This window comes from Martes martes (genome assembly GCF_963455335.1).
Source record: "Martes martes genome assembly, chromosome: 5".
Classification (NCBI taxonomy): domain Eukaryota; kingdom Metazoa; phylum Chordata; class Mammalia; order Carnivora; family Mustelidae; genus Martes; species Martes martes.
In genome coordinates this window covers 37189493-37214129 of record NC_137892.1, presented here as the reverse complement: position 1 = coordinate 37214129, position 24637 = coordinate 37189493, and the positions used below count along the sequence as shown (strand labels likewise).

The 24637-nt window shown below is 40.3% G+C and overlaps 1 protein-coding gene across 1 annotated transcript in view; it reads right to left on the bottom strand.

The window, feature by feature from the left end:
• Positions 1–20476, bottom strand: part of FBXL17 (F-box and leucine rich repeat protein 17) — a gene marked incomplete at its 5' end in the record, with an annotated part of 499405 nt that extends 478929 nt beyond the window's left edge. Inside the window, 2 exons of the mRNA XM_080803904.1 lie at positions 417–539; positions 19490–20476. Coding sequence (XP_080660030.1) covers positions 417–539; positions 19490–20476 — 1110 coding nt within the window. The remainder of the gene's footprint in view (positions 1–416; positions 540–19489) is intronic.
• Positions 20477–24637: the final 4161 nt, after the last annotated feature.

Below are 24637 nucleotides of genomic sequence, written 5' to 3'. Positions count from 1 at the left end.
GTATGTGTAAAGCCCATAGAATAGTACATGGCATATCGGCAGTACTATATAAACATTTGCCATTTTTTTCTACTATTAAACTAATATTCATGATTATAACCCCTCCCCCCAAAAAGGTGAAAAGTTTAATAACTTTCTTTGAAGGTAAGGAAAAAAGGGAGAAGATATAGAGGACTTAGACAAAGAAGATTAAGAAGCAACCCAAAGTTACCAATCCACATTAAAAAATATCTTCTTCGTCACAAAACCTAGCTTTAACATGATTCACACACAAAAAAATTACTAAACATGTAATTATAAATTACAGTCACTTAAACTATCTTGAAAACTACAACATGAAAGAAGTTATTTCTGAAGAGGAATAAAGACATTTTTTGAGTAGGTCAAAGTGAGTTTCTTAGAATTAGATTCCATACCTGCTGACGACTACTAAGATCCAGCTGCTTCCAAAACTGGAAATCTAAACAAAGGTCACGCCAGTACTTGCAAACCAATGAGGCAGAAAGGCAACGCTCATCCAGGGATAAATTGGAAAATATCTGTAAATAAAAAAGGAACCATATAATACGTACTAATCACTTTAAAGGCACAGGAAAAGGTTCTTATTAGTTAGAAAAAATTAACTTTTAAAACAGAAAACCATCTTGAATATAAGGGCCATTATTAGAAAAGTCATTTTTAAGGAGTAGCCTAAAGAGGAAGTACAGTATGAGAGCTAAGAATATGTGCTAATATCACCTTTCATGTAAAAGGAGGGAGTGGGGAAGCAGAGGGAACACAAAGAGAGAGTTTGCCAATATTTAGAAGAAAAAAAAAAAAAGGATGGGATCGAGAAGCCAAAAACTAATAAAAATGCTTACCTTTAGGGAAAAGGAGAAAAGATTAGTAAGGGAAGGATGAAAGTGAGATTATTTTAAAGGTATGTAGTTTTATAGTTTTGACCTTGGAACTTGGTGAAGTTTCATATAATTTTTTAAAAGAATGATGAAAATAAATCATAAGACATTTTACCTCCATCATATTTTTTTCCAGAAATTCATGACCCCAATCAAAACCTGAGAAAAATATCATATATTCTAACTATGGAACAGTCTAAAAAATACCTGATAAGAACTTCTCAAAAAAATTCAAGGTCAGAAAAACAAGGAAAGATGGAGAAATTATCACAGATCAGGGGAGAATGAGGAGAAATGACAACTAATGCAATCCTGAATTGGAAAAACATCAATAGAAGGACTATACTGATACTGATTTTACAGTTTTGGTAAATGTACCATGGTAAAGTAAGATAATTAAATTAGGGAAAATTGAAAACAGTTAAGGAATATACAGGAACTCTACTATCTTTGCAACTTTTCTAAGATTATTCTAAAATAAAAGGCTTATTTTTAAAAGAGATTTAAAAAGTTAAAATCACAAAAAGATGGATTAGGACCAATATAGAATCTTTATAATTAAGATATGTACCAACAAATACAATGTGTGGACCATACTGAAATCCTAAACAGAACTGACTATGAGAAGATTGTTCTGAAACAATCAGATAAAACTGAACACAAAGTAGATATTAGATGATTTAAAGAAAATTAATCTTCACTTTTTAGGTTTTGATTATATAGTGGTTATATCCATACTGTAGTTATATTGTGTTTTAAAAGCTATAATGCATTTTAGTTAATAATGCATTTTAGTTACATACTTAAGAGTTTATATCTATCTAGAATTTGCTTTCAGATACTTTGTCAAAAACAAAGTTGGTGAAAGAAACAAGAAAGGAATAATATTGAAAACTATTAAAACTGGTTGAACGATACATGGCAGGGGCCATGTTCATTATAATATTTTCTACTTTGGTCTGTATATGAAAATGCTAGATTTAAGTCATGGCTCCACCATTTATTACCTATGTAACCTTGTGCAAATTACCTAATCTCTCTGTACCTCAATTTCCTTATCTTTATTTTTTAAAGATTTTATTTATTTGAGAGAGACAGAACAAGCAAGCACGAGTGGCGGAGGGGCGAAGGGAGAGGGAGAAGCAGACTCCCCACTAAGCAGGCGGCCAGACACCGGGGCTCAATCCCAGGTCGCTGAGATCATGACCTGAGCCAAAGTCAGATGCTTCACCAATTCAGTCACCCAGACACCCCAATTTCCTGATCTTTAAAATGGGGATAGTATAGTATTGACCTGACAGAGTTACTGCAAGGACCAAACAAGTATAGATAAAGTTTTGGGAACAAGATCTGGAACAGAGTTAAGCAGTATATAAATGATTCCTATCACAACTATGATCTAAAATGGAAACACCCAGGCAATAAAAGTTGTAGACATCTAAGCTTAAACTCTACTACGCTTAAATCTTTAACCTGGGGAAAATAACTATCCCCTCTTCACAACTACCATTCCTCTTCCAAGGGTCTAGTGAGAAATAAAAAATATATTTAAGAATCATAAGCAAAGAGGGAGTTAAGCCCACTAAAGCCGCTCACACCCACTCATGACAACACAAAAAGCAATTAACTCAGGACTCTAAAAGGTTAATAACAGATGGACCAGGGAGGCGAGCCAAAACTTACAGAATAACTAATAAAAGTAATGAGTTTCCTGAGGGTTTTTTTCCTTTTACCTCCCATCATGGAACAGGATGACCCCTGTGCAGAAGTGTATGTAAGCCACAACTAAAATACAGAGAGAAAGCCATTTTTCTGGACAGAATGTGATCCAGAGATTATGAGAAAAATCCTCGTTTGGGGTTTTCTCCTTTCCCTTTTCTCTTTTCCTCTCTGCTGGCCAAGTCCCAAAGACAACCTCGGTCACAGAGCTGTAATGTGGCAGCTATGTAGGCACCTAAAACCCTGAAAGTGAAACCATCTTTCCAGCCAATAGAACCAGCAAAGAGAACTCTGTGGACCAAAGAAGTGAAAGGAATCCTCACTACCTTTTTCTTAACATTCCACCATAAAAATAGCCCCAGGGGCACCGGAGTGGCTCAGCTAGTTAAGCATCTGACTCTTGGTTTCAGCTCAGGTCATGATCTCGGGGTCATGGGATCAAGCCCGCATCACACTACATACTGGGCAGGGAGTTTCCTTAGGATTCTATCTCTCCCCTTCCCTAAGCCCCTCCCCCTGTAAAGCAAATAAATCTTTAAAAAATAAAATAAAAGTAGCTCCAGTTATATGAAAGTGATAGCAGCAGAGGCAGCTCTAACTCTGAAAGAAACGCTATCTTTCCAGCCAGAGAACCAAGAAAAGAGGCCTCTAAGTTAAAGAGTGTAAAGGAAGTATGAGAAAAGAAGACCCTTAAACTCTTAAACTCTGTGTATCAAGTGACAAAAATCCCAAGTTAACCACAAAGCTGCATGTGTACAGAAGAAACCCAAAGTAGTACAGCAAAGTCTTTTAAAACTGAGCCAAAACTGTAATCACAGGCCAAGGAAGAGAAATTTCAGTCTAAATGTAACAATGTTGGGGCACCTGGGTGGATTAGTCAATTAAGCATCTGCCTTCAGCTCAGGTCATGATCCTATCAGAGTCCTGGGATTGAGCCACATGTCCAGATCCCTTCTCAGTGGGGAGTCTGCTTCTCCCTCTTCCTCTGCTTCCACCTCTGCCATTTGCGTGGGCTCTTGCTCTCTCTCTCAAATAAATAAAATCTTTTTAAAAATGTTTAAAAATAAAGAAAACAATGTTGATCCCTGACAAACCTAATGAAAGCCATGGATCTAGACATTCATAAACTCAGTGAACACCAATAAAATTAACTCAAAGACTCTACACCCAGACACATTATAATCAAATTGTCAGAAGACAAAGAGAGAACCCTGGAAGCAGCAAGAGAAAAGCAATTCATCATGTACAAAGGAGTCTCAATAAGGTGAACAACTGATATCACATCAGAAACTATGTAAGCCAAAAAGCAATGAGATAACATACAGTGCTGAGAGTACTCTATATATGGCAAAACTATTCTCCAAAAATGATAGAGAAATTAGAATATTTCTAGATAAACAAAAATTGAGGGAATATGGCCCCTTGCACCCCTTTTATTTTCTACATGACTGAAAAGGCAACTATATAAAATAATAATTATAAATCTATATGAATGGGCACAAAGCCCACATAAAAGTGTAAGTTGTAACAATAACAACATAAATATAGGAACAAAGTTTTTATATACCATGAAACTATATTGGTATTCGTAGTTTCAGTGTCTGACAATAATTTTCACTTTAGTATGTCTAATATTCAGCTTTTAATTACCATGACATCCATTTCAGAAAAACATTTATCTTGAGTAAACATATTGCCAACTGTATGACATAACTACTAAAAAAACAACAAAAGGAACTAGGTTCTTACCACCCATTAACGTCTTTCAGAAAACTCCAGGTAACCTGGATAACTGACTGCCTGAGTGACCCTGTTTATCCCTTCTCATGACCTAATTCCTGCTTTTCTGCTTTAAATTAGCCAACAGAGAGTAAACCTGCAAAACCCTTGACATTCCACCCTTGAACTCTAATAAGGGCAGAGCCCCAAGACTACTCTTTCTCTCTACCCTCAACGTGGCTAGATGGTGCCTGGTGTGTTACATATGTCATAATAAGAACCAGAAGACCTGGCCCAGCTATTAATAGGGGCCCTGGTAGCAGAATTGTCTGTGGAGCATGCCATAAGTAATGTGTGCCTAGACAAACACTACAGGCATTTCTGACAGGGGGTACTACCATCAGTAGTACCATCAGTAGGCTCAAGATCAACACAACAGTATTAATTCAAACTAGAATGTTGTAAATTATGATGTTAATTATAACCCCACAACAAATATTAAGAAGGTAACTAAAAATATATATAAAATGTGTATTTATGTATATATACACACATACATATGCTAGAAGAAAAAGAAGGTAATCAAAATAGTACACTAAAAATATCTAATATAAATGGAGCAATAGAGAAATCGATGAACAAAAAGACAAAAATAAGAAAATGGCGAAAGTCTTTCCTTATCATAATTACATCAAATATAAAAACATCAAACTCTCCAACTTAGAAATAGAGAATGAAGGAATGAAACAAGAAGATGGTCAGGAGCACCTGGGTGGCTCAGGGGGTTAAAGCCTCTGCCTTCGGTTCAGGTCATGATCCCAGGGTCCTGGGATCAAAGAGCCCCTCATCGGGCTCTCTGCTCAGCAGGGAGCCTGCTTCCCCCTCTCTCTCTGCCTGCCTCTCTGCTTACTTGTGATCTCTGTCTGTCAAATAAATAAAATCTTTAAAAAAAGAAAAAGATGATCAAATTACATAGTGTCTATAAAAGACTCACTTTAGATCTAAGGACACACATGTGCTAAAAGTAAAAGAATGGAAGAATGTATTCTATTCAAATAGTAACCAGAAAAGAACTATAGTGTCCATACTTTTGTCAGGCAAAATACACTTAAAAACAAAAATTGTTGAGACAGAAAATTACAGGATGATAAAAGGATAAATCCACTAAAAAAGATACAATAATTATATATGTATGTGTAACAAAAGAGGTCCAAAATAGGTGATTCAAAACCTGACAGAACTGAAGGGAAAAATAGACAGCTCTACAATACTTAGAGACTTCAACACACCATTTCAATAATGGATAAAACAACCAGACAGAAGATAAATGAGGAAAATGAAAATCTGAACACTTAAACCAAGTAGGCCAACAGATATTTTTATACAACACTCCATCAAACAACAGAATATACATTCTTCTCAAGTGAACATGGATAAACTGTTAGTCACAAATCAAGTCTCAATAAATTTTAAAAGACTGAAATCATACAAAGTATCTTCTCTGAACCACAATAGAATGAAATCAGAAATCAGTAACAGAAGGGAATCTGGAAATGTCTGGAAATTAAACAACACACTTGAAAACAATCAATAAGTAAGAAGAAATCAGAGGGAAAAATAAAAAACATTTTAAGATAAATGAAAACAAAAATACAACATTCCAAAATTTATGGAATATAGTTGTAAATAACTGTATTAAAAAGAATAAAGATCTCAAACCAATAACCTAACCTCCCAACTTACAGAACTACAAAGAGGAAACTAAATACAGGCCAAGCAGAAGGAAGCAATTAAAAATCAGAGCAAATAAAAAATATGGACTAAAAAGATAACAGAAACAATGAAAACAGAAGTTAAATCCTTGGAAAGATCAACAAAACTGAAAAACCTTTACCAGACTAAAAAGAGAGAACACTCAAGTTACTATAGTCATGAATGAAAATAGAGATATTATTGCCAAATTTACAGAAATAGAATTATAAAATACTATGCCAACTAAATAACCTACATGAAACGGACAAATTCCTAGAAGACATACAAAGTACCAAAGAACTGACTCAAAAAGAAACAGAAAATCTGAATAGAACTATAAGAAGTAAAAAGATTAAACCAGTAATCAAAAAACTTTCAAAAAAGAAAGCTAAGGAACAGAGGAAATAATTAGTGAAACATTTGAAGAACTAAGACTAATCCTTAAATTCTTCTAATGTGGATGATGAGGTAACACTTCCTAACTTATTCTATGAGGTCAGGTTTACCCCGATACTAAAGCCAAACAAAGGCATCACAAGAAAATTATAGACCAATGTCCCTTATGAATACAGATGCAAAAATCTTCAGCAAAATATCAGCAAACTGAATCCAGTACATATTAAAGCATTATATACCACGGTGAAGTAGGATTTACCCCAGCAATGCAAAAGTGGTCCAAATGTAGAAATAAATCCATTAAACACACTGCATTAATAAAATGAAGGGGGTTTTTTGGTATCAAATTTTTATTACCTATGAATTCCACCCCCTCCTCCAGTAGATCAAGAAGGCAATGCAATAGCATTCCTTTTGGAATATAGAAGTTTCCATCTGTTTCATTGCTTTTCAAACTAAAGTACATCTTTTAGCACTTCTTGTAGCTGAAATGAGTTGATGAACATTTTCTCAGGTTTTGTTCATAACCCATTATTTTTGTTTCTTTTTTTCCTTTTTTCCTAAGACAACTGTTGAGTGTATACAGAATTGAGTGTATATACAGGTTTTTTGTGGGTTTTTTTTTCCACTCATCACCGGAAAAACGTTCGTTCAATATTCTCTAAAATCCATTATTTTTGAAGCTATGAATCCTTTGAAATATTGTTCCATTTATATACAGCACTATCTTTCTCTCTGCTTTTAGATGTTATGAATTGGGTTTTTTTTTTTTAATGACATCTCAACAGATGCAGAAAAATCACTCAACAAAATCCAATACCCTTTCTTGATAAAAATACTTAGGAAACTAGAAATAAAAGGAATCTTCCTTAACTTGGTAGACAGCACATCTATTAAAAACACATAGCTAACATTATACTTGATGGTGAAGGACAGAACGTTTTTCCCCTTAGATGAGGAACAAGACAAGGATGTCTCCTCTCTCCATTATGCTAGAGATTCCAACCTGGGAAACTATTCAAGAAAAAGAAATGAAAGGCATCCAGGAAAGGAAGAATTAGAATGTTCTCTATTCACAATTATCATGATCTTTCTTATATATAAAAAATCCTAAAGAACACACACAAAAAAAATTTAGAGCTAATAAGCAAATATTTCCACATTTTAACAGTGAATAATTCAAAATGAAATTTAAAAATCATTTCCATTTATAACACCAAAAAAATGAAATACTCTCTTTATAGATCCCATTTCTTCATATTGAGATTCACCATTTGTTGAGTCAGTGTCATATTTTTTGCTATAATTTGAATACTTCCTTCTGTTTTTTAACATGTTTATAGTTTTGTCCTTTAAATCTAATATCTGAGCCCACTCATAGTTATTTTCTATTAACTACTTTTTTTTCTTAGTATACATCACATTTTTCTGTCTCTTGACATGTCTCATAGCTTTTTGTTAAAAACTAGACATTTTAGGAGTGCCTGGGTGGCTCAGTCAGTTAAGCATCTGCCTTCAGCCCAGATCATGATCTTGGGATCCTGGGATCAATCCCTGCATCAGGCTCCCTGCTCAATGGGGAGTCTGCTTCTCCCTCTTACTCATGCTCTCTCCTCTCTCTCTCTCTTCCTCTCTCTAAAATAAGTAAATAAAATCTTAAAAAAAAAAAAAAAAGATATTTTAGGGGCACCCAGGTGGCTCAATCGGTTAAGCATCCAACTCTTGATTTCAGTTCAGGTCTTGATTTTCAGGGTCATGAGCTCAAGCCATGAGCTCAAGCCCAGTCTTGGTTTCAGGGTCATAAGTTCAAGCCCTGTAGTAGGCTCACAAGCCTGAGATCAAGAGTCATATGCTCTACCAACTCAGCCAGCCAGCCACCCCCCAAATTTTTTTGACATTTTAATTTCCCTGGCCTTAAACTGTGGGATCTATGTCCCCTGCAGTGTTGATATCTCTGCTCGGGTTTTAATACTTACATACTTTTTTACTCTGGCTTCCAATGGAGGTTACCCTATGTCTGCATAGCTTAATTTTCAGCTAGTTGTCTGTGCAAAGGTATGCTCACACATCTCAAACCCGCTCTTCAATCTGTGCCTGGGATGGGAAGAGCACATTAAAGGCTTAGCCAGTTCTCAAGTCTGCCTTGGCCCTTGTCTTTTGCTAAACACTTCAGGTCTCCCCTTTTCATGTGCGTAGTTTCACAGTTAACAAGGGATATGTGGAGAGCTTATCCCTTAATAGTTTTCTCACTTCCAAGGTCTGACCATCCCAATTGGCACCAAAACCTAAGACCTGCAAATATGTAGGTTTTCACTATTATATCTCCTATCAAGTTCATCACTTCAAGTTGACACATACAGGTTTTTACATGTTGCCACAAGTTGACTTAGCCTCTGGCAGCAAGGCTGCTAGTTTCCCAAACTCTGGTTCTTGCCAAAGGAATTGGGGGATGCAAGAATGCTGTAGACATCAACTATTCTTATTAGCACTAGCAATTTTCCTAAGAATAAATGCTTCTCAATTTTTTTCTGCCTTCAGTCAATCTCCAAAGCCCAAATAATTGTAGGCAATTTTGCCCAGTTTTACTTTATTTTTACGGAAAAGATTCGCCACTCTTCCTGCAGCTATAGCTGGATGTCCCTCTTTTGTAGTTATTTTTATGCTCATTCTCCTCATTTTATAAGATGAAAAAATAAAGATTCAGTCAGGGAAAGTAGACCATTTGTTTAAAGTTAAAGAACTATGTGGTTTTAAAGGGTTAATCCACCCCTTAACAAGTAAAAGATATGTAGGACATGGTCATGGAACCAAGAAGCACCTTGTTTAAAATATATCTGACTTTGGACTGTACTTTCTTTGAACATTAGTTTGCCCTTTTGTTAAAGTGAGATGATTGTTATAATCCACAGATAACTGACTAAATCTAGGTGGATCTCCATGAGTTTTAGTTATCCAGCTGAAAGGAAATCTAGTAAGTGTGTGAAGGGTAAATAAAACTGGTCAGAAAAGATGGATTAAAAATAAAAAGGCAAAATATTAAGCAGATATTCCAATGCATATATAATAGATCTTTGTTTGTGGTAGGCAATCTGTACAATGGTTATTTACTTACACTTATATAATCCTCTCCTTGAGTGTGAACTGGATTTAATGATTGATCACTTCTAATGAACAGAGTATGGCAAAACTGCTAGGATGTTACTTCTGGGATTAGGTTAAAAAAAAAAAAAAACAACTGTGGCTTCCATTTTTGGGTGTTCTTGGATCTGTAGCTCTGTGAGGAGTGAGCTGCCACGCTGCTGTTAGCCCTATGGAGAAGCCACAGGGCATGGCAAGGAACTTAATTAAGCATGTAGTCAACAGCAATGAGGACCTGAGGCCTGCCAACAATTTCACGAGTAAGTTTGGACAGGAATTCCTCAACCCCAGTTGAATAGCTACAGTCAACACCTTGAATACAGCCACATAAGAAACCCGGGATCAAATGGGACCCATCTAAATCTCAAAGGGATTATTACCCCACAGAAAATATAAAATAATAAAATCTGTGGTTTTAAACTGCCTAGTGCTGGCATAATTTGTTGCATAAAAATAGATATCTAACACAATATTTAAATATCCCTGTATTTCTTTCTGTCATTAAAATGCCCTCTCTCCCAAATCTCCCAAATCTTAACTCCTGAGAAAATAACTTCTCCTCCAAACTATCTTCTTAACTCATCTAACCAACATTTGTGCACATGTACCTGGGTTTCTGTGAGAGACACTATGACTTGAGATGCGTTCACTAGCTTTAAGATTATATAGTCAAAGGCATTTCTGAATTTTCTTTGGATAATTTGAGATTCAAGAGTGGAAGAGTCTTCAAAGTTGAAGAAAGAGAATGTTGGTCTGTCAAGGACTGACCTGTAACAACATTTTTATTGAATAAAGAAAACTATAAAGGGGAAAAAGGAGCCTGAAGAACACTGGGATGTTACTTATATCAACCCAGGAAATTGCTTACTTTAACACAGGTGTGTTAGCAATAGTTTGAACATAACAGAAATTCAAACTAAGTAGGTGTTGGCATTCTAAGGATGTAGAAGTTCTAGGGAGCTATCATTTTGTACCTTGTTGCTCTGCCGTCATTGCCGTCAGCTACTAAGTGGAAGATGGCTTACTCTTATAATCCAGGTGGTCTAGCCCTAAAAAAAGGAAGAGGAAGCAAAGGGCAAGCAGCTGCTTTTATGGTATGACTAAGAAGTTGTACACATTACTTCCACTCATATTCTATTACCTAACATTTAGTCACAGAGCTACACCTATCTACAAGAAAGGCTGAAAAACAGCCTTTAGGTGACCACATGCCAAGTTAGAACATGGTAAATTCCGTTACTGAAAAGAATATGAGGGGAATGGACACTGGGAAACAGCAGTGACTTCTAATCAGGACCTGGGTTGAAAACAAACTTAATATTCTTGATCTTTAGTGGCAGATCTGGAAAACACAACTAAAATATGAATTACCAGAAAAGGTACAAATCATATCACAGATATAATCTGAGATAATCACTCTCAGCAACATCCAAATATTCCTGAGCCTTGAAAGATTCTATTTTTGACCAGGGCATCAGTATAAAATTTCAGAAGATAATTCAAACTGAAAAAACTTCCACAAAACGCATTGTTGTGGGTCCCTGGGTGGCTCAGAGGGTTAAAGCCTCTGCCTTCGGCTCAGGTCATGATCCCAGGGTCCTGGGATCGAGCCCCACATCGGGCTCTCTCCTTGGTGGGGAGCCTGCTTCCTCCTCTCTCTCTCTGCCTGCCTCTCTGCCTACTTGTGATCTCTATCGAAAAAAAATAAAATTAAAAAAAAAAAAACGCATTGTTGTTTAGCACTTGGTCAGACCTATCCCACAGAACCTTATAGTACTTGAAAATCAAAAAGCCAATATCTATATTTGGCCATCTAATTTTTGATAAGGAGATTTTATCTGTTATCAAGTATTATTATAAAAGTTTATGAATAAGCAGATGGCATGCAAGTTATAGAAATAATACTTGAAAAGAAGCAAACCTGTGTAGCTATTTTATACTGATTCCTGCTGTGTCAGGGACTATGCTGGGTGTCATGAGAGACACAGAGGTATTCAAGATAAAACACAATATTCTTGGGGCGCCTGGGTAGCTCAGTTGGTTAAGCATCTGCCTTCAGCTCAGGTCATGATCCTGGGGTCCGGGATCAAGCCCTGTGTCAGGCTCCCTCCTGAGCAGGGAGCCTGTTTCTCCCTCTCCCTCTGCTCTCTTTGTCAAATAAATAAAATCTTTAAAGAAAAAACCCCATAATATTCCTGACTACTTATTGTATGATACCATTTATAAGAAATTCCTAGAAAAGGAAAAACTATATAGGCAGAAGGCAAATCAGTAGTTGCCTGGGGATAGGGGTGTGAGCAGAAATTGCAAAGACTTTTGCAGAGTGAGACTGCAAGGAGGCACAAGGAAACTATTTGAGGTGTTTTAAAACTGGATTATAATGATGGTTGTAGCCCTGAACACTTATTAGAACTCAAACTGTAGGGGTGCCTTAGGTGGCTCATTTGGGTAAGCATCTGCCTTCGGCTCAAGTCATGATCCCAGCATCCTGGAATTAAGCCCCTTGTTGGGCTCCCCACTCAAAAGAGAGTCTGCTTCTCTCTCTGACCCTCCCCCTGCTCATGCGCTCTCTCTCTCAAATAAATAAATAAAATATTTTCGGAAAAAAAACTCAAATTGTACACTTAAAATGAGTAAATTAAATATCAATATAGCTGCTTTTCCCCCAAAACATCCACAAAGCTCTGTATTTCTATCATTCTATCATTTTTCTTCCCAGAATCTTTGAATTCCTATTTGAGACAACATAAGTGCACATACACAAACATCACCTGTTATAATAAATAACTAAGCAGATAATATCCTTAAGATTCAGATAGATTCCCTCTTCGCAATCATCTCAGAATTAACTATTTCAACCAAGTTCAACTTTTCTGCCCTTTTTCAACTTTTTTCCATGTATATCATCCCTTGCCTCTTAAATATTCTACTCATATTACCTGCCAAAATCTTGAAAGTAACATGTACTAAATAGTCTCTTGAATAAAGTACTGTTCAGAGGGGCGCCTGGGTGGCTCAGTGGGTTAAAGCTTCTGCCTTTGGCTCAGGTCATGATCCCAGGGTCCTGGGATCGAGCCCCGCATTGGGCTCTCTGCTCAGCGGGGAGCCTGCTTCCCTTCCTCTCTCTGCCTGACTCTCTGCCTACTTGTGATCTTTGTCTGTCAAATAAATAAAATCTTTAAAAAAAAAAAGTACTGTTCAGAAAAACAGAAGCGCAAAACCTACTTCTGGTACTTTTCTAACCACACACCCACAGGGAAGTCACATAAAACTATTTCCTAATCTATAATTTAAAATAATTTCTTGCAATTTAATCATTAAAATTTAAGGAACAGCAAACTTATAAAATCCAAACTATTACTACAGAGTGCTATTCTACAGTAGAGTCAGATATTATGAAATTTACAGAAAAATAAGTTTTATTCTAGAGCCAGTCACAGAATTCAACAAAACACAAAACTTTCTTTCTTAAAGTATTTTAGGAGGAGATACTAAGAAAGGATGTGTCCTTCTGACATATACCCATTATTCTCTGAGCACTTCCTACTGCTCTAGGACAAAATATTCTAGGCTCATCTTGTACTTTCCTGGTACCAGTTCTGTAATCAGCCATTTCTCCAACAACACTGATTCATTTTAGTAGAGAATGGTTTTTAGAGGCTAAGATCTGGATGCTAAGTGCATGCACTATTATTGGGCATTGCTTCTGTAAGGCCCTCTCAAGTGGACAGGACTAGAGAATATATATATGTATGTATGCATGTAACCAATCACCCATCACTATTCTAGCTCCTTCCTCCACATAGATGCTCTTAGCACACCGCTTTGGCTCCAAACTTGAGCAAGACTTTTGACAAACAAAAATTATATTCAGCCAAAATTAAGCAACTTTTTAGGAAATTATTATGCTAATATTAAATGTTTTCACATATGCCTTCACTTATTATTTTGTATTCCCTAACATTTATACAGCTTGGTATCCCAAAGCTGGGGGGGGGGGGAAGCCCCAGGATTATCCCCTTGACAGCTACATTACAAGGCACCAAAATGTACAGAACTCTCAAGATAAGAAACAAATCTCACCTTTTGTGGTCTAAGTTAATCGAGATTACTTGGCATTCTTCAACAAAGAAAAATCTTGAAACTGACTTCCTAACAACATTCCATTTCAGAGCTTACTAAACTCATCCCTAGAATTGCAGAGATATACCTTCTAGAGGTTATCTGGTACTGGAGTAGTAAGTTAAGCATTCGTGAAATGCTACATATAACTTGGTTCCTCTTACCCACTAGTAGTCTACATTCAAGGCTTTAAAAAGTACTATTACTTTTTTCTTTGACTCACATTTCCATTGCTTTCATCCTTATTTTCATATCTTTAAAAAAAAAAAAAAGGCCAAGTATATAAGCCTTCCCCAAAGCACATTTCTCTTATAAAATTCTTTCTTGATCACTAGAACAACCTGCTAGCAATAAAGCTGTAAAAAATCAAGACTTAATACCTACTAACACATTATTAGGGGTGCATGCATGGTGCAGCAGTTTTCTAATTGTGGTGACAGATTCTAGATCTCTCACCTGGTTTTCTTTGGGGGGGGGCGGGAAACAGGTCTGCTGACAGCAAGATTCCTAAACAAAAGCACACAAAGTCTCTAAATATTAAATACAGATTTCAAAATACCAGTTACTCAAATAGTAACACTGAAAGAAAAGTATTCCACTGCTATCACTTAGTAAAATTGTTGCATAGTGGCTCCACAATATAAAATTATAATTGTAATATCACAAGGCAGGATTGTTTTAAGTTATAAAGGCAACAGGTGTCAAAGACTGAAGCTACCTCAGTTCATCCAAACCAAGCCATCAACCAATAAGAGATCAACTGTAACAGGCTAAAGTCCTTAAGAAAATGCTATTCCCACAGATGACCTTTGAAGAGCCATTCCCTACTTCTCAGATTTCTTATATTTAAAGACCACAATTCAACCCTACAGACCCAATTATAAAATTAGCCTGTGACTCATAATAGCTTAGAAGTTGTCTGGTGTAAGCTCCTCCCTGCCAACCCCAATTCAGGAATCTCTTTCATAAAATCTCTAAGAGAAGATTACTAAGACCCTCTTTCATAATATATTGAAAAGGTCTCTAGGCCTGCAAATACTGAGAGGGATTCCAGTCCAGGGTCCGACTTTCATTATCTAAAATGTCTTAGAGTCGGGGCACCTGGGTGGCTCAGGGGGTTAAAGCCTCTGCCTTCGGCTCAGGCCATGATCTCAGGGTCCTGGGATCGAGCCCCGCATCGGGCTCTCTCCTCAATAGGAAGCCTGCTTCCTCCTCTCTCTCTGCCTGCCTCTCTGCCTACCTGTGACCTCTGTCAAATAAATAAATAAATAAAATCTTTTAAAAAAAATAATAAATAAAATAAAATGTCTTGGAGTCTTCAGGCTTGTTTTTTCACGCAAAATAAGTGGGGAGTAACCAGATCTCAAATGTCTCTTCAGGTTCTGAAGTTAAAGCTCACTATTTCAAGAAACAATTCATTGTTTTTACACAGTTCATACTGGTAGAAAGGATTTTCTAAATTTCTAAATGTACACATTCTTCAACCTTAAAATTCCACCTTCTTGAAATTTACCCAAAAAAACCTGACTATATATGCACAGAAAACATCTGCTAACATTGTTGGTAGTAGCAGTAAGTTGGAAACATTCAATAATAGAAAACTACAGTAGGGGATAACATTATGGAATATTATGCAGCAGTTAAAAAAGAATGAAGAAAGGGGTGCCTGGCTGGCTAAGTCCATAGTGCATGCAGCTGTTGATTTCAGGTTTGTGAGTTCAAGCCCCAGGCTGGGTGTAGGGATTACTTAAATAAATAAACTTTTTTTTTTTTTTAATTTTTCAGATAGAGAGAGGGAGCACAAGCAAGGGGAGCAGCATGCAGAGGGAGAACAGACTCCCTGCTGAGCAAGGAGCCTGATGTGGGACTCGATCCCAGGACCCTGGTATCATGACCTTAGTCAAAGGCAGATGCTTAACCAACTGAGCCAACAGGCACCCCTAAATAAATAAACATTTTACCAAAAAAAAAAAAAAGAAAGAAAGAATGAGAAAAATAGAATGAAAGAAACTATATACATAAACTACTTACTAATAAGGAAAGGCTTCCAAACCATACTATTAACAAAATAAAAAAAATTCACAACATGTACATTTTGATGCCATTTATGAAAAGCTATGAAGATTTACACAGGTCTTCCTACAAAGACAGAAATGTTCTGGATCTGCACAGTCCAGTATGGTACCAGCCAGTAACACATGACTACTAATCCCTGAAACGTGGCTACTGTGACTGAGACACTGAATTTTAAATTTGATTTAATTTTAACTACTTTAAGCTACCGTATTCTACAGAGCAGCTCTAGAAGAACAATCTAAACTGGTAACAGTGGTTAGTTACCTCTGGAGGGGAAACTAGATGAGAAACTAGGGGTGACTCTAGACAAACTTTTGTCCTACCTGCATTATTTTAATGTTTTAAGGCAAGTTACATAAAAAGAAAACTTTAAAAGAAAATCTTTTGATATTGAATCAAAAATCTGCCCTATGAACTGCCATCCATAAAAAGAATTTAGGTAGGGTTTTGGTTTTTTGTTTGTTTGGGTGTTGTTTTTTGTTGGTTTTTTGTTTTGGGGTTTTTTTTTTTTTTTGGTTTTTTGTTTTTGTTTGTTTGGGGGTGGGGGTGTTTTCTTTTGTTCTGCTTTTTGCCTGGAAAAAAAATTTACCTGGAAAAAGTTGGTAGTTTTCCTTAAAAACAACCTTTAAATCACATTTCCTTACATTTCTCTTTCAAACTCTCCTTCCTCCACATCCCACCCCCCCCCTTTTTACAACTATAGTAACTTCTGGTACAAAAGATAACAGCAATACAGTCATAAAGGCTACTGACCCATTATTAGGGACGAAGGCATGCTTTCTAAGAATTTTTCCAATAGAGGTGATAGATTTATATCTCTGCATGCAACAGTTCTTCTTGTACTATAAAAACATCGTCATAGAGCACCTGGGTGGCTCAGTTAAGTGTCTGCCTTCAACTCTGGTCATGATCTCAGGGTCTGGGGATTGAGTCTGGCATTGGGCTCTCTGCTCAGTGAGAAGACTGTTTCTCCCTCTTCCTCTGCCCCTCCCCCTACTTGGCCCCTCTCTCTCTCAAATAAATAAAATCTTTAAAAAATAAATTAAAAAATGAAAACATCATGGGGCACCTGGGTGGCTCAGTGGGTTAAGCCACTGCCTTCGGCTCGGGTCATGACCTCAGGGTCCTGGGATCAAGCCCCGCATCGGGCTCTCTGCTCAACAGGGAGCCTGCCTCCCCCTCTCTCTGCCTGCCTCTCTGCCTACTTGTGATCTCTCTCTCTCTCTCGTCAAATAAATAAATTAATTAATTAAAAAAAAATGAAAACATCATCATAGCTCCCAAAGTCTTCTCTTCTACAAGAAAAACACCTCCAGTTCTAACCAAAAATTGAGCCAGACCCTTTCACCATCACATGGCTTTTATTGTGGCTCACAAAACAACTCAGGTCAGGATATTAACATTTCTTAGAGGCTTTTCTTAGTGGCATGGCATATTCACCTAGAGTATCAGCCCAGACTTCTTAAACACCTAGCCATTCATTTGTTCATGAATATTTACTCAAAGCTACTAAATACCAGCCACTGCACTTAGCGGAGGGGATAGAACAGTGAACAAAATCTATGTTGACAGAGCCTCTTCCACCAAAAGCCCTATTCCTAAGAGTTGGAATGGATTGGTAAACACTGAAAAACCTCAATTCAATTCATTCCAATAGCCTAACTCACTCCATGCTGAATACATTTATGACTGTAAGACACACACAGAGAATCTTTACTCAAGTTTCTAATACAAGGAAATCTACCTAACATGTGTAAATACTCCCGCACAGAGCGCCTGAGTGGCTCAGTCATTAAGCGTCTGCCTGGGGCTCAGGTCATGATCCCAGGGTCCTGGGTGGATCCCTGCATTGGACTCCCTTCTCCACAGGAAGCCTGCTTTTCCCTCTCCCACTCCCCCTGCTTGGGTTCCCTCTCTCACTATCCTCTGTCAAATAAAAAAATTAAATCTTAAAAAAAAAAAATGAACCCCCCCACCTTTAAAATAAATAAATAAACACTCCAGCACAACAGGGCAAATCCAATGAGTAAAATCCTCACATGTCCTTCAAACCAAGTGTTGAACAGTCCACAGAGAAATCTGAAAAAAACATTTTTAGCAGATAATCTATTCTAGCGAAACTTATTCTAAACAAATTTTCTTTATTATGGGATTATGTACCCTTTGGGGGGGGGCATTAAAATGTTCTCTGCCACCTGAAATGATGATTTGGATGGAAAGCAGAAAGTACCTGCATTTTGTTTTGGTTTTTTAAACAGTCTTACCTGCCAAATAACAAGACAGCAATCAAACTTCTATACCAAATATCTGATGATATTTGTCATTTGCTGATTTAAAAGACTCAAGAAAGTTGCTCTTCCCTAAAATGCATATCCTGAACACAGAGTAGGTAATTACTTCTCCAGAAAGCACACCTCCGTAAGAGTTAAATCATTACATTTTGACTCAAGGAAAAGTTATGCTTTCCCATTCTTTTGCTATATTATTTACAAGAACATCAGTATCACAGTAAAACGGATCTAAACACACAGGATTATAAATGTGCAAAAACTCTAATCAAAAAAGTGTATTTGCGAGAGTAACAACTATAACTGATGACAGTTACATCAGCAACAGTAAAAGTAGCCCAATTCTTATCTAGGTTATTTTTGCCTGGTATTAAATATCTCCCATACTGAATAAGAAGGTTTATATTTATTTATTAAGTTGGCCAAAGGGGGGGGGGCAATGAGGGAAAAAATAACTTGCTAGTAATAATAACACTAACTTTGTCACTTCATTAAATTTCTCATTAGCATCACCAAACTGCAAATTTTACTTAGTTGAAAGTGAGACAAAGCTCCCATAAGACAACCACATCTTCTCCACTCACCCATATTCCCAACAAAAAAATACTTTTGTCTCTACCTTCTGACAAACTGCATGGTTCTATATAAGGAATAAAATGTAGAAGGCAACAAAACATAACATAAACCAAAGGACTTTCAAGTCCAGCAGGCTTAACTTCCCCAGACTGGCCCTTTGTGTGTGTGACCTTGGACAAGTCATTCAACTCTTTAAGCCTCACTAGATTCTAAACTCCAGAGAGCAAAGACCACTTCTGCCTGAGTTATTACTGTAGGCACACAGCGTTGAAATATGAATGTCTTCTTGTATAAAGTGGTGTTGTTAATACCTATTTCACAGCGTTAAGTGGGTGATTAAGATATTATGTATATAAAGCTCAGGCACAGTGCCTGATCATGGTAAATGTTCAGTTAAAGATCACAGTTAATGACATCAACTAGCAGCTATCAAACCGGTAAGCACTGTTGGAAGACCCTCAAATACTAATATACAAAATCTTTAGTAGTAAATGTAAACTGCTCAACTGATAAAAATATTTTCGCGGAAAATCTACGAAGGGTTTCTAAACCAGTGGGAATCTAGTAACAGATGAATCCTGAATTGTGGTAACCCAAGCTATTAAAAGACACTAACCAAACTCCCAAGTTTTTCTACTTCAAAACACAGGCCATAAGCATCTTCCCCATTGGCTTCTCCCCTTCGGACTTCTCTGGCTATCAGGGAACCCCCTCCTCCGCGCTTAGGGGGAGGAGAGAGAAAACCTCCGAGGCGGGGGCCGGGGTTGGGGGAAAGCACGCATCCCTGCGCCACTCGCCCAGACCCACCTTGAGCAGGATGGATGGCGGCAGCTGGTTGATGTCTGGGGTTTCAGGGGGTGGATCCCTGTGACAGTCGCAGGGGTTTTCGGGGGGCTCCTGACAGTCCGCGTCGCCGCATTCATGCTGCTGCTGGGCGGGCGAGGGGGCGGTGCCCCCCGCTCGGGCCGCGTCCCCGCCGGCCTCTGTGGGGGCACCTTCGGAAGTAGGAGAGGAGGGCGGGGGGCAGAGCGGCTGCGGTGGCTGCTCGGAACCCTGGCAGCAGCCGGCGTCGGGGGGCCGCGGCGGCGAGGCGCCTCCCCCCGCAGGCCCTCCTCCGCCGCCGCCACCGCCGCCGCCGCATCCCCCACCGCCGCAGCGGGGCTGCTTACACGGGGTGCAGGCGGGAACCCCGGCCCCCTTCCGCTTACACACCATTTCTGGGGGCGTAGGGGGCTCGGCCGGCGGCGGCGGCCCCCGGAAGAGTTGCACGGCAGCGGGCGGCCCCAGGAAGCGCACGGGCCCCACGCTGGCCAAGAAGAGGCTCCGGCCCTGCTGCTCCCAGGCGGCGGCCGCGGCCAGCCCCAGCTCTTTGCAGCAGGAGGCGGGCGACGAGGCCGAGGCGGCGGCAGCTGCTGCGGCGGCGGCCGAGGATAGCAGGAAGCGGCGGGCGGCGGCAGCACAGTCCTCGGCAGCCAGGGCCGCGTAGCGCCGCGCCAGGTGCTGCGAGGAGGCGGCCGCGGCGTAGGCCCCGTCCCGCGGCGGCGGCGAGAGCGGCGGCTCCTCCTCTGGGCCGGCGGGGGCGGGCGCGCCGGGGCTGTGCACGATGAAGCAGAGCATGCAGGGCCCGCGGAAGAAGCAGTCCCGGCTCCCGGGCGCCGCCGGCTGGGGGGGCGCCTTGGCCGGGGTCCGGCGGGGCAGCCTGAGGAGAGGGCGGCGGCGGCGGCACCAGCTGCAACAGCGAGGCCTCTTCTGGCTCGGGCGGTTACGCGGCTCCTTCGAGAGAAGGTGGCCCATATAGAAGGCCCCGAGGAGGGGGACCGGGACGGGGAAGTAGGGAGGCCCGGAGAGGCGAGCTCCGGCAGCGGGACAGGCCGCTCGCTGGCTCGGCCTCGGGCCCGCGGCGGGGTCGCCCGCCCTGCGCACACACACGCACACACGGGCACACACGCGACGGTGGGGGGTGGGCGTCAGCTGCGGGCCGCCCGGGAGCCCGACGGGGGCTACATGCTTTGCCCCGGGAAGCCGGGAGAACGATGGGCGCGAGCTTGGGGGACGCGACGGAGGGAGCGAGCCTGCCGGCTAGGCGACCAGTCCAAGCCTGGCCCGCCGACTCAGTGCGGCGGCGGGGGGGGAACGCGGGGTCCCGCTCGGACCATTTTAACTGCGGCTCCGCCGGCGGCGCGCGCGCCCGCGACACAGCTCTGAGCCGCAGGAGCGCGCGGCCCGCTCGGGGAGGGGGCGGAGCTGGCTGCGGCGACGCGCTTGGGGCGGGGGCGCGGGCGCCCGGCTGCTCACCGGGGACGGCCGCTAGGCAGGGACTGCTGGGAAGAAGCGGGCAAGCGAGTGCGCGGGGCTCGCGGGGAGAGGCGCACGCCCCTCCCTCCCTCGCCCAAGGTTTCGCGGAGGCCGCTGGGCCCACGCCTCTTTTCTGGAACGGGAGGAGACGCTTCCGAGCCAGCTGTGTGACATCCGTTTGCACAGCCGCGCTGACGTCTGTAGGTGTAAGTTCAAGAACTGCCATTGGCCGGGAGCCGCTGCGCTCTTCCCCTCACCCCCCACCCCCAGACTCGGAGACCGAAGCCACGGAGGAGCCGTAAAGGGTTCCGCCGGAAGGCCGACTTGGGTCCCCCTGCTGCCTCTCCTGTGCAGCACAGATGTGTGGCCTTTGGGTGGTGTGACCCTGCGTTCTCACGTGAGGAGCTAATGAGTGGTGCCGCATCGTTGTGTATTCCACTTGTTTTTATACTTGTTGCTTGCGGCCGACTGCTGACTTCATAACTTTATTTCAAAGTGAAAGCATATATCAAGTTACCTATGCACGCCGAAAAGATAAAAGTTTCTCAACCGATTGAGTCATCCAGCAACCAGGCTGCAAGATGACTATCATCTGCACTCTCGGAGTCCCGTCTGTCCATCCATCCTACAACCTTAAAAATGATTGTGCACTGCCTACTATATGATAAACAGTTCTAGGCGGACTTTGGTGACCCAGATGAGAAAGAGGAAATAGGCTTCGCAGACAACCCTTTAGAAGGCTTGACTATCGTGAGACCAAAGAAATAGGGCAATGATTAGAGCGGTACCTGGTATTGAGAGACAAATTGAAAGAGGCTTAGATGATGGGAATCCATCAGTATAAAAGAGGAGGTAAGGAGATGAAAAGACCCCTGATACGGTGGAATGGCAGAGTATCTTAGGAGGGATACCGTCTTCACTGAGCAGGAGGGATAAGGGAAAGATAAAGAATGGACACAGATAGATATGAAAGTGAAAAAGTTCCTTTTACCGGGTCTCTATTTTACTTTAAGTGGAGCTTGGTTACCTGCTAGAGTGGAAGGAAAGTGGCAGTATTTTAAAAAGCTGCTAAGAATAACTTGAGAGAAATGAGGAAGCAGTATGTCAAGTTTCAAGGTCCTTCAGCTTAGAGATGGTTGTTTGAGCCTGTGTGACATTTCCCACCCCTGTGGCCAGCCTCACCCTCCCTGCCTTTGCCCAAACATACCATCAAACCTTTGCTAATAATGACCTCTTTGTCAAGAATGACTTTTATTTTAGGCCTGTCAGCATTCAGGGATCTCTGTTTCTAAGCTTGATCACAGTGCAGTGAAATTCCAAGAAACCTAGAGACAAAGATGTGTCAAAGGGTTTTACATATTTGTTACTATCAAATGCAGTGCCCAAACTACATTTCTACAGATATTATACACATAGTTCTGGTCCCTCTGGGACTGTGTAGGAATCCTCTAGGGCTGCAGAACTCCAATACTGATGAGAAGAGGTTGGTAGTGACAGGGGTTGCCTGAGGCCTTATAACAGGTCCTTTGCCATCTCTACCAGGCTGCACTTTGAGCAAATGTAGAGGGTGTTCTAAATCTTATTGCTTCATGTCAAAATTGTGGACCCATTTGTTTCATATTAGTTAAATATACACTAATACCTAGGATTTCCACTTACAGATATTTACTGGAGAAATAGAAAAGAAAGTATCTACAAAAAGACTTGCACATAAATATTCATAGCAACTTTATTCACAATCACCAAAACCTATAAACAGCCCAGATGTCCATCAGTAGAAAATGAATAAATAAGCTGGTACACTGATTTGATGGAATGTTACTCAGCAATTAAAAAGAAAGAAAATTTTTAAACATGGATAAATGTCAAAAACTTAGGCTGTATCAGACTCTGGAGTTGGGGCCCTAGAATCTCTACTTGATTTTAACAAGCTCCCCATGTGATTACTACACAGCTGGGCACCATGCAGACCTATCAGAATTACACATGCAATCTAACTCTAACGTCTTGCTTTCAGAATATGAAGTATGTGACAGACTTTTGAAGTGGTTTTTGAAATTTACAGCACTAGTTCTTCCAATTCCAGAGCTGTTCAGTCATAAACAGGTAGCTGTTTTTGAGCACAGCATGTAGCAGAGAATCTTGTGTATTTTAGTAATGATTAATAAGTAAGCTACTACTGTGGTCACCAGAGCTATGATGAGTTTTAGAACGAATTACCCTAAGAAATAGCCCTGATAGGGGCGCCTGGGTGGCTCAGTGGGTTAAAGCCTCTGCTTTCGGCTCAGGTCACGATCCCAGGGTCCTGGGATGGAGCCTCGCATGGGGCTCTCTGCTCAGCAGGGAGCCTGCTTCCCTTCCTCTCTCTCTGCCTGCCTCTCTGCCTACTTGTGATCTCTGTCTGTCAAATAAATAAATAAAATCTTAAAAAAAAAAGAAAGAAATAGCCCTGATAAATATTCTAAATATTCAGGAAACCAAGTTATGAGTAAGAGTTATAAGTAGCAACTTAGAGACAATTATAGTGCTTGATGAGTTTTTTTAAGTTGGAAAAAGAAAAGCAGCTCCTGAACAACGAGAAGCTGGCCTGAAACTATTAGCTGGGCCTTGGCATTAACTGGCATTCTCAGCTAGGTCTGAGTGTTCTTTTGAACATCAACAGTCTCATAAAATATCAACATCAGTCATGGCTACTCTGTAACCATAAGAGACCAGCCAAAAATAAGACCCTTCTGTAATCATGTCTGAACAAAGCAAATACAAGAACATTCCCCATACCACAAGAATGACCAAGCATTCGGGCTAATATACATGACTTCTGTTTTTTAACCATTATAACTTAGCCTTGCTCTGTTCTTCCTACCTTCTAAAAAACAGTTATTAAAATACTCAATCATAGAATTACCTGCTTCCTGACAGCGTCCAATTCAGAGCAAAGCCTTGAACTTTCCTAGAATCACCTAGCACAAGTCCAATCCTTTAATAAGTCTTATACTTTTTTTACGGAGACTCTCCACAGTTCCTCTTGGTGTGCTGTGTCCTTGTGACAAGCCAATAAACCTAACTTGGTTTGACTGTGGGTGCGTTCTTGCTGGCCTTTTGGCTGAAGGTCATTAACATTTGTTATAATCAAAGGTCACCACCCTACCTAAAATTACTCCTTCCTGATGCATACACCCTGAACTTATATGCCACTTTTATCCCATTAAAACTGAATTATTCCCTCCTTTATTCTTTCCTCTTATCCTTTTTCTATTTTCTTTATACCTCATTATCACATGTTTATTTTGACTTTTGTAAACTCCAGGAAGACAGTGGCTTTGTTCAGTTTTTAGGAACCATAATCTGGTAACTATAAAAGATGAACTAGAGAAGGAAAAGGCTCTTAGCAGGAAGACTAGTTAAGATTGTTCAAAGGGTCAACGGAGAGAACGTAAAAGCATGATAAGGCAATTATCATAAGGAGAATGAAGTAGGGGTAGGATTCAGGATTATTTCTTGTGCGGAGTTTTCAGGAATTCATAATGTATGAATGAGGTGGAGAAGAGAGGATGATGGGTAGGGAGGAAGTGAAGAACACCGAAATAATGACTTGTTTATTCAAATGGGTTTTTTTCCCAATGTGTAGCTAGTTGTGGTGAAATAGTGGGTTCTATAATA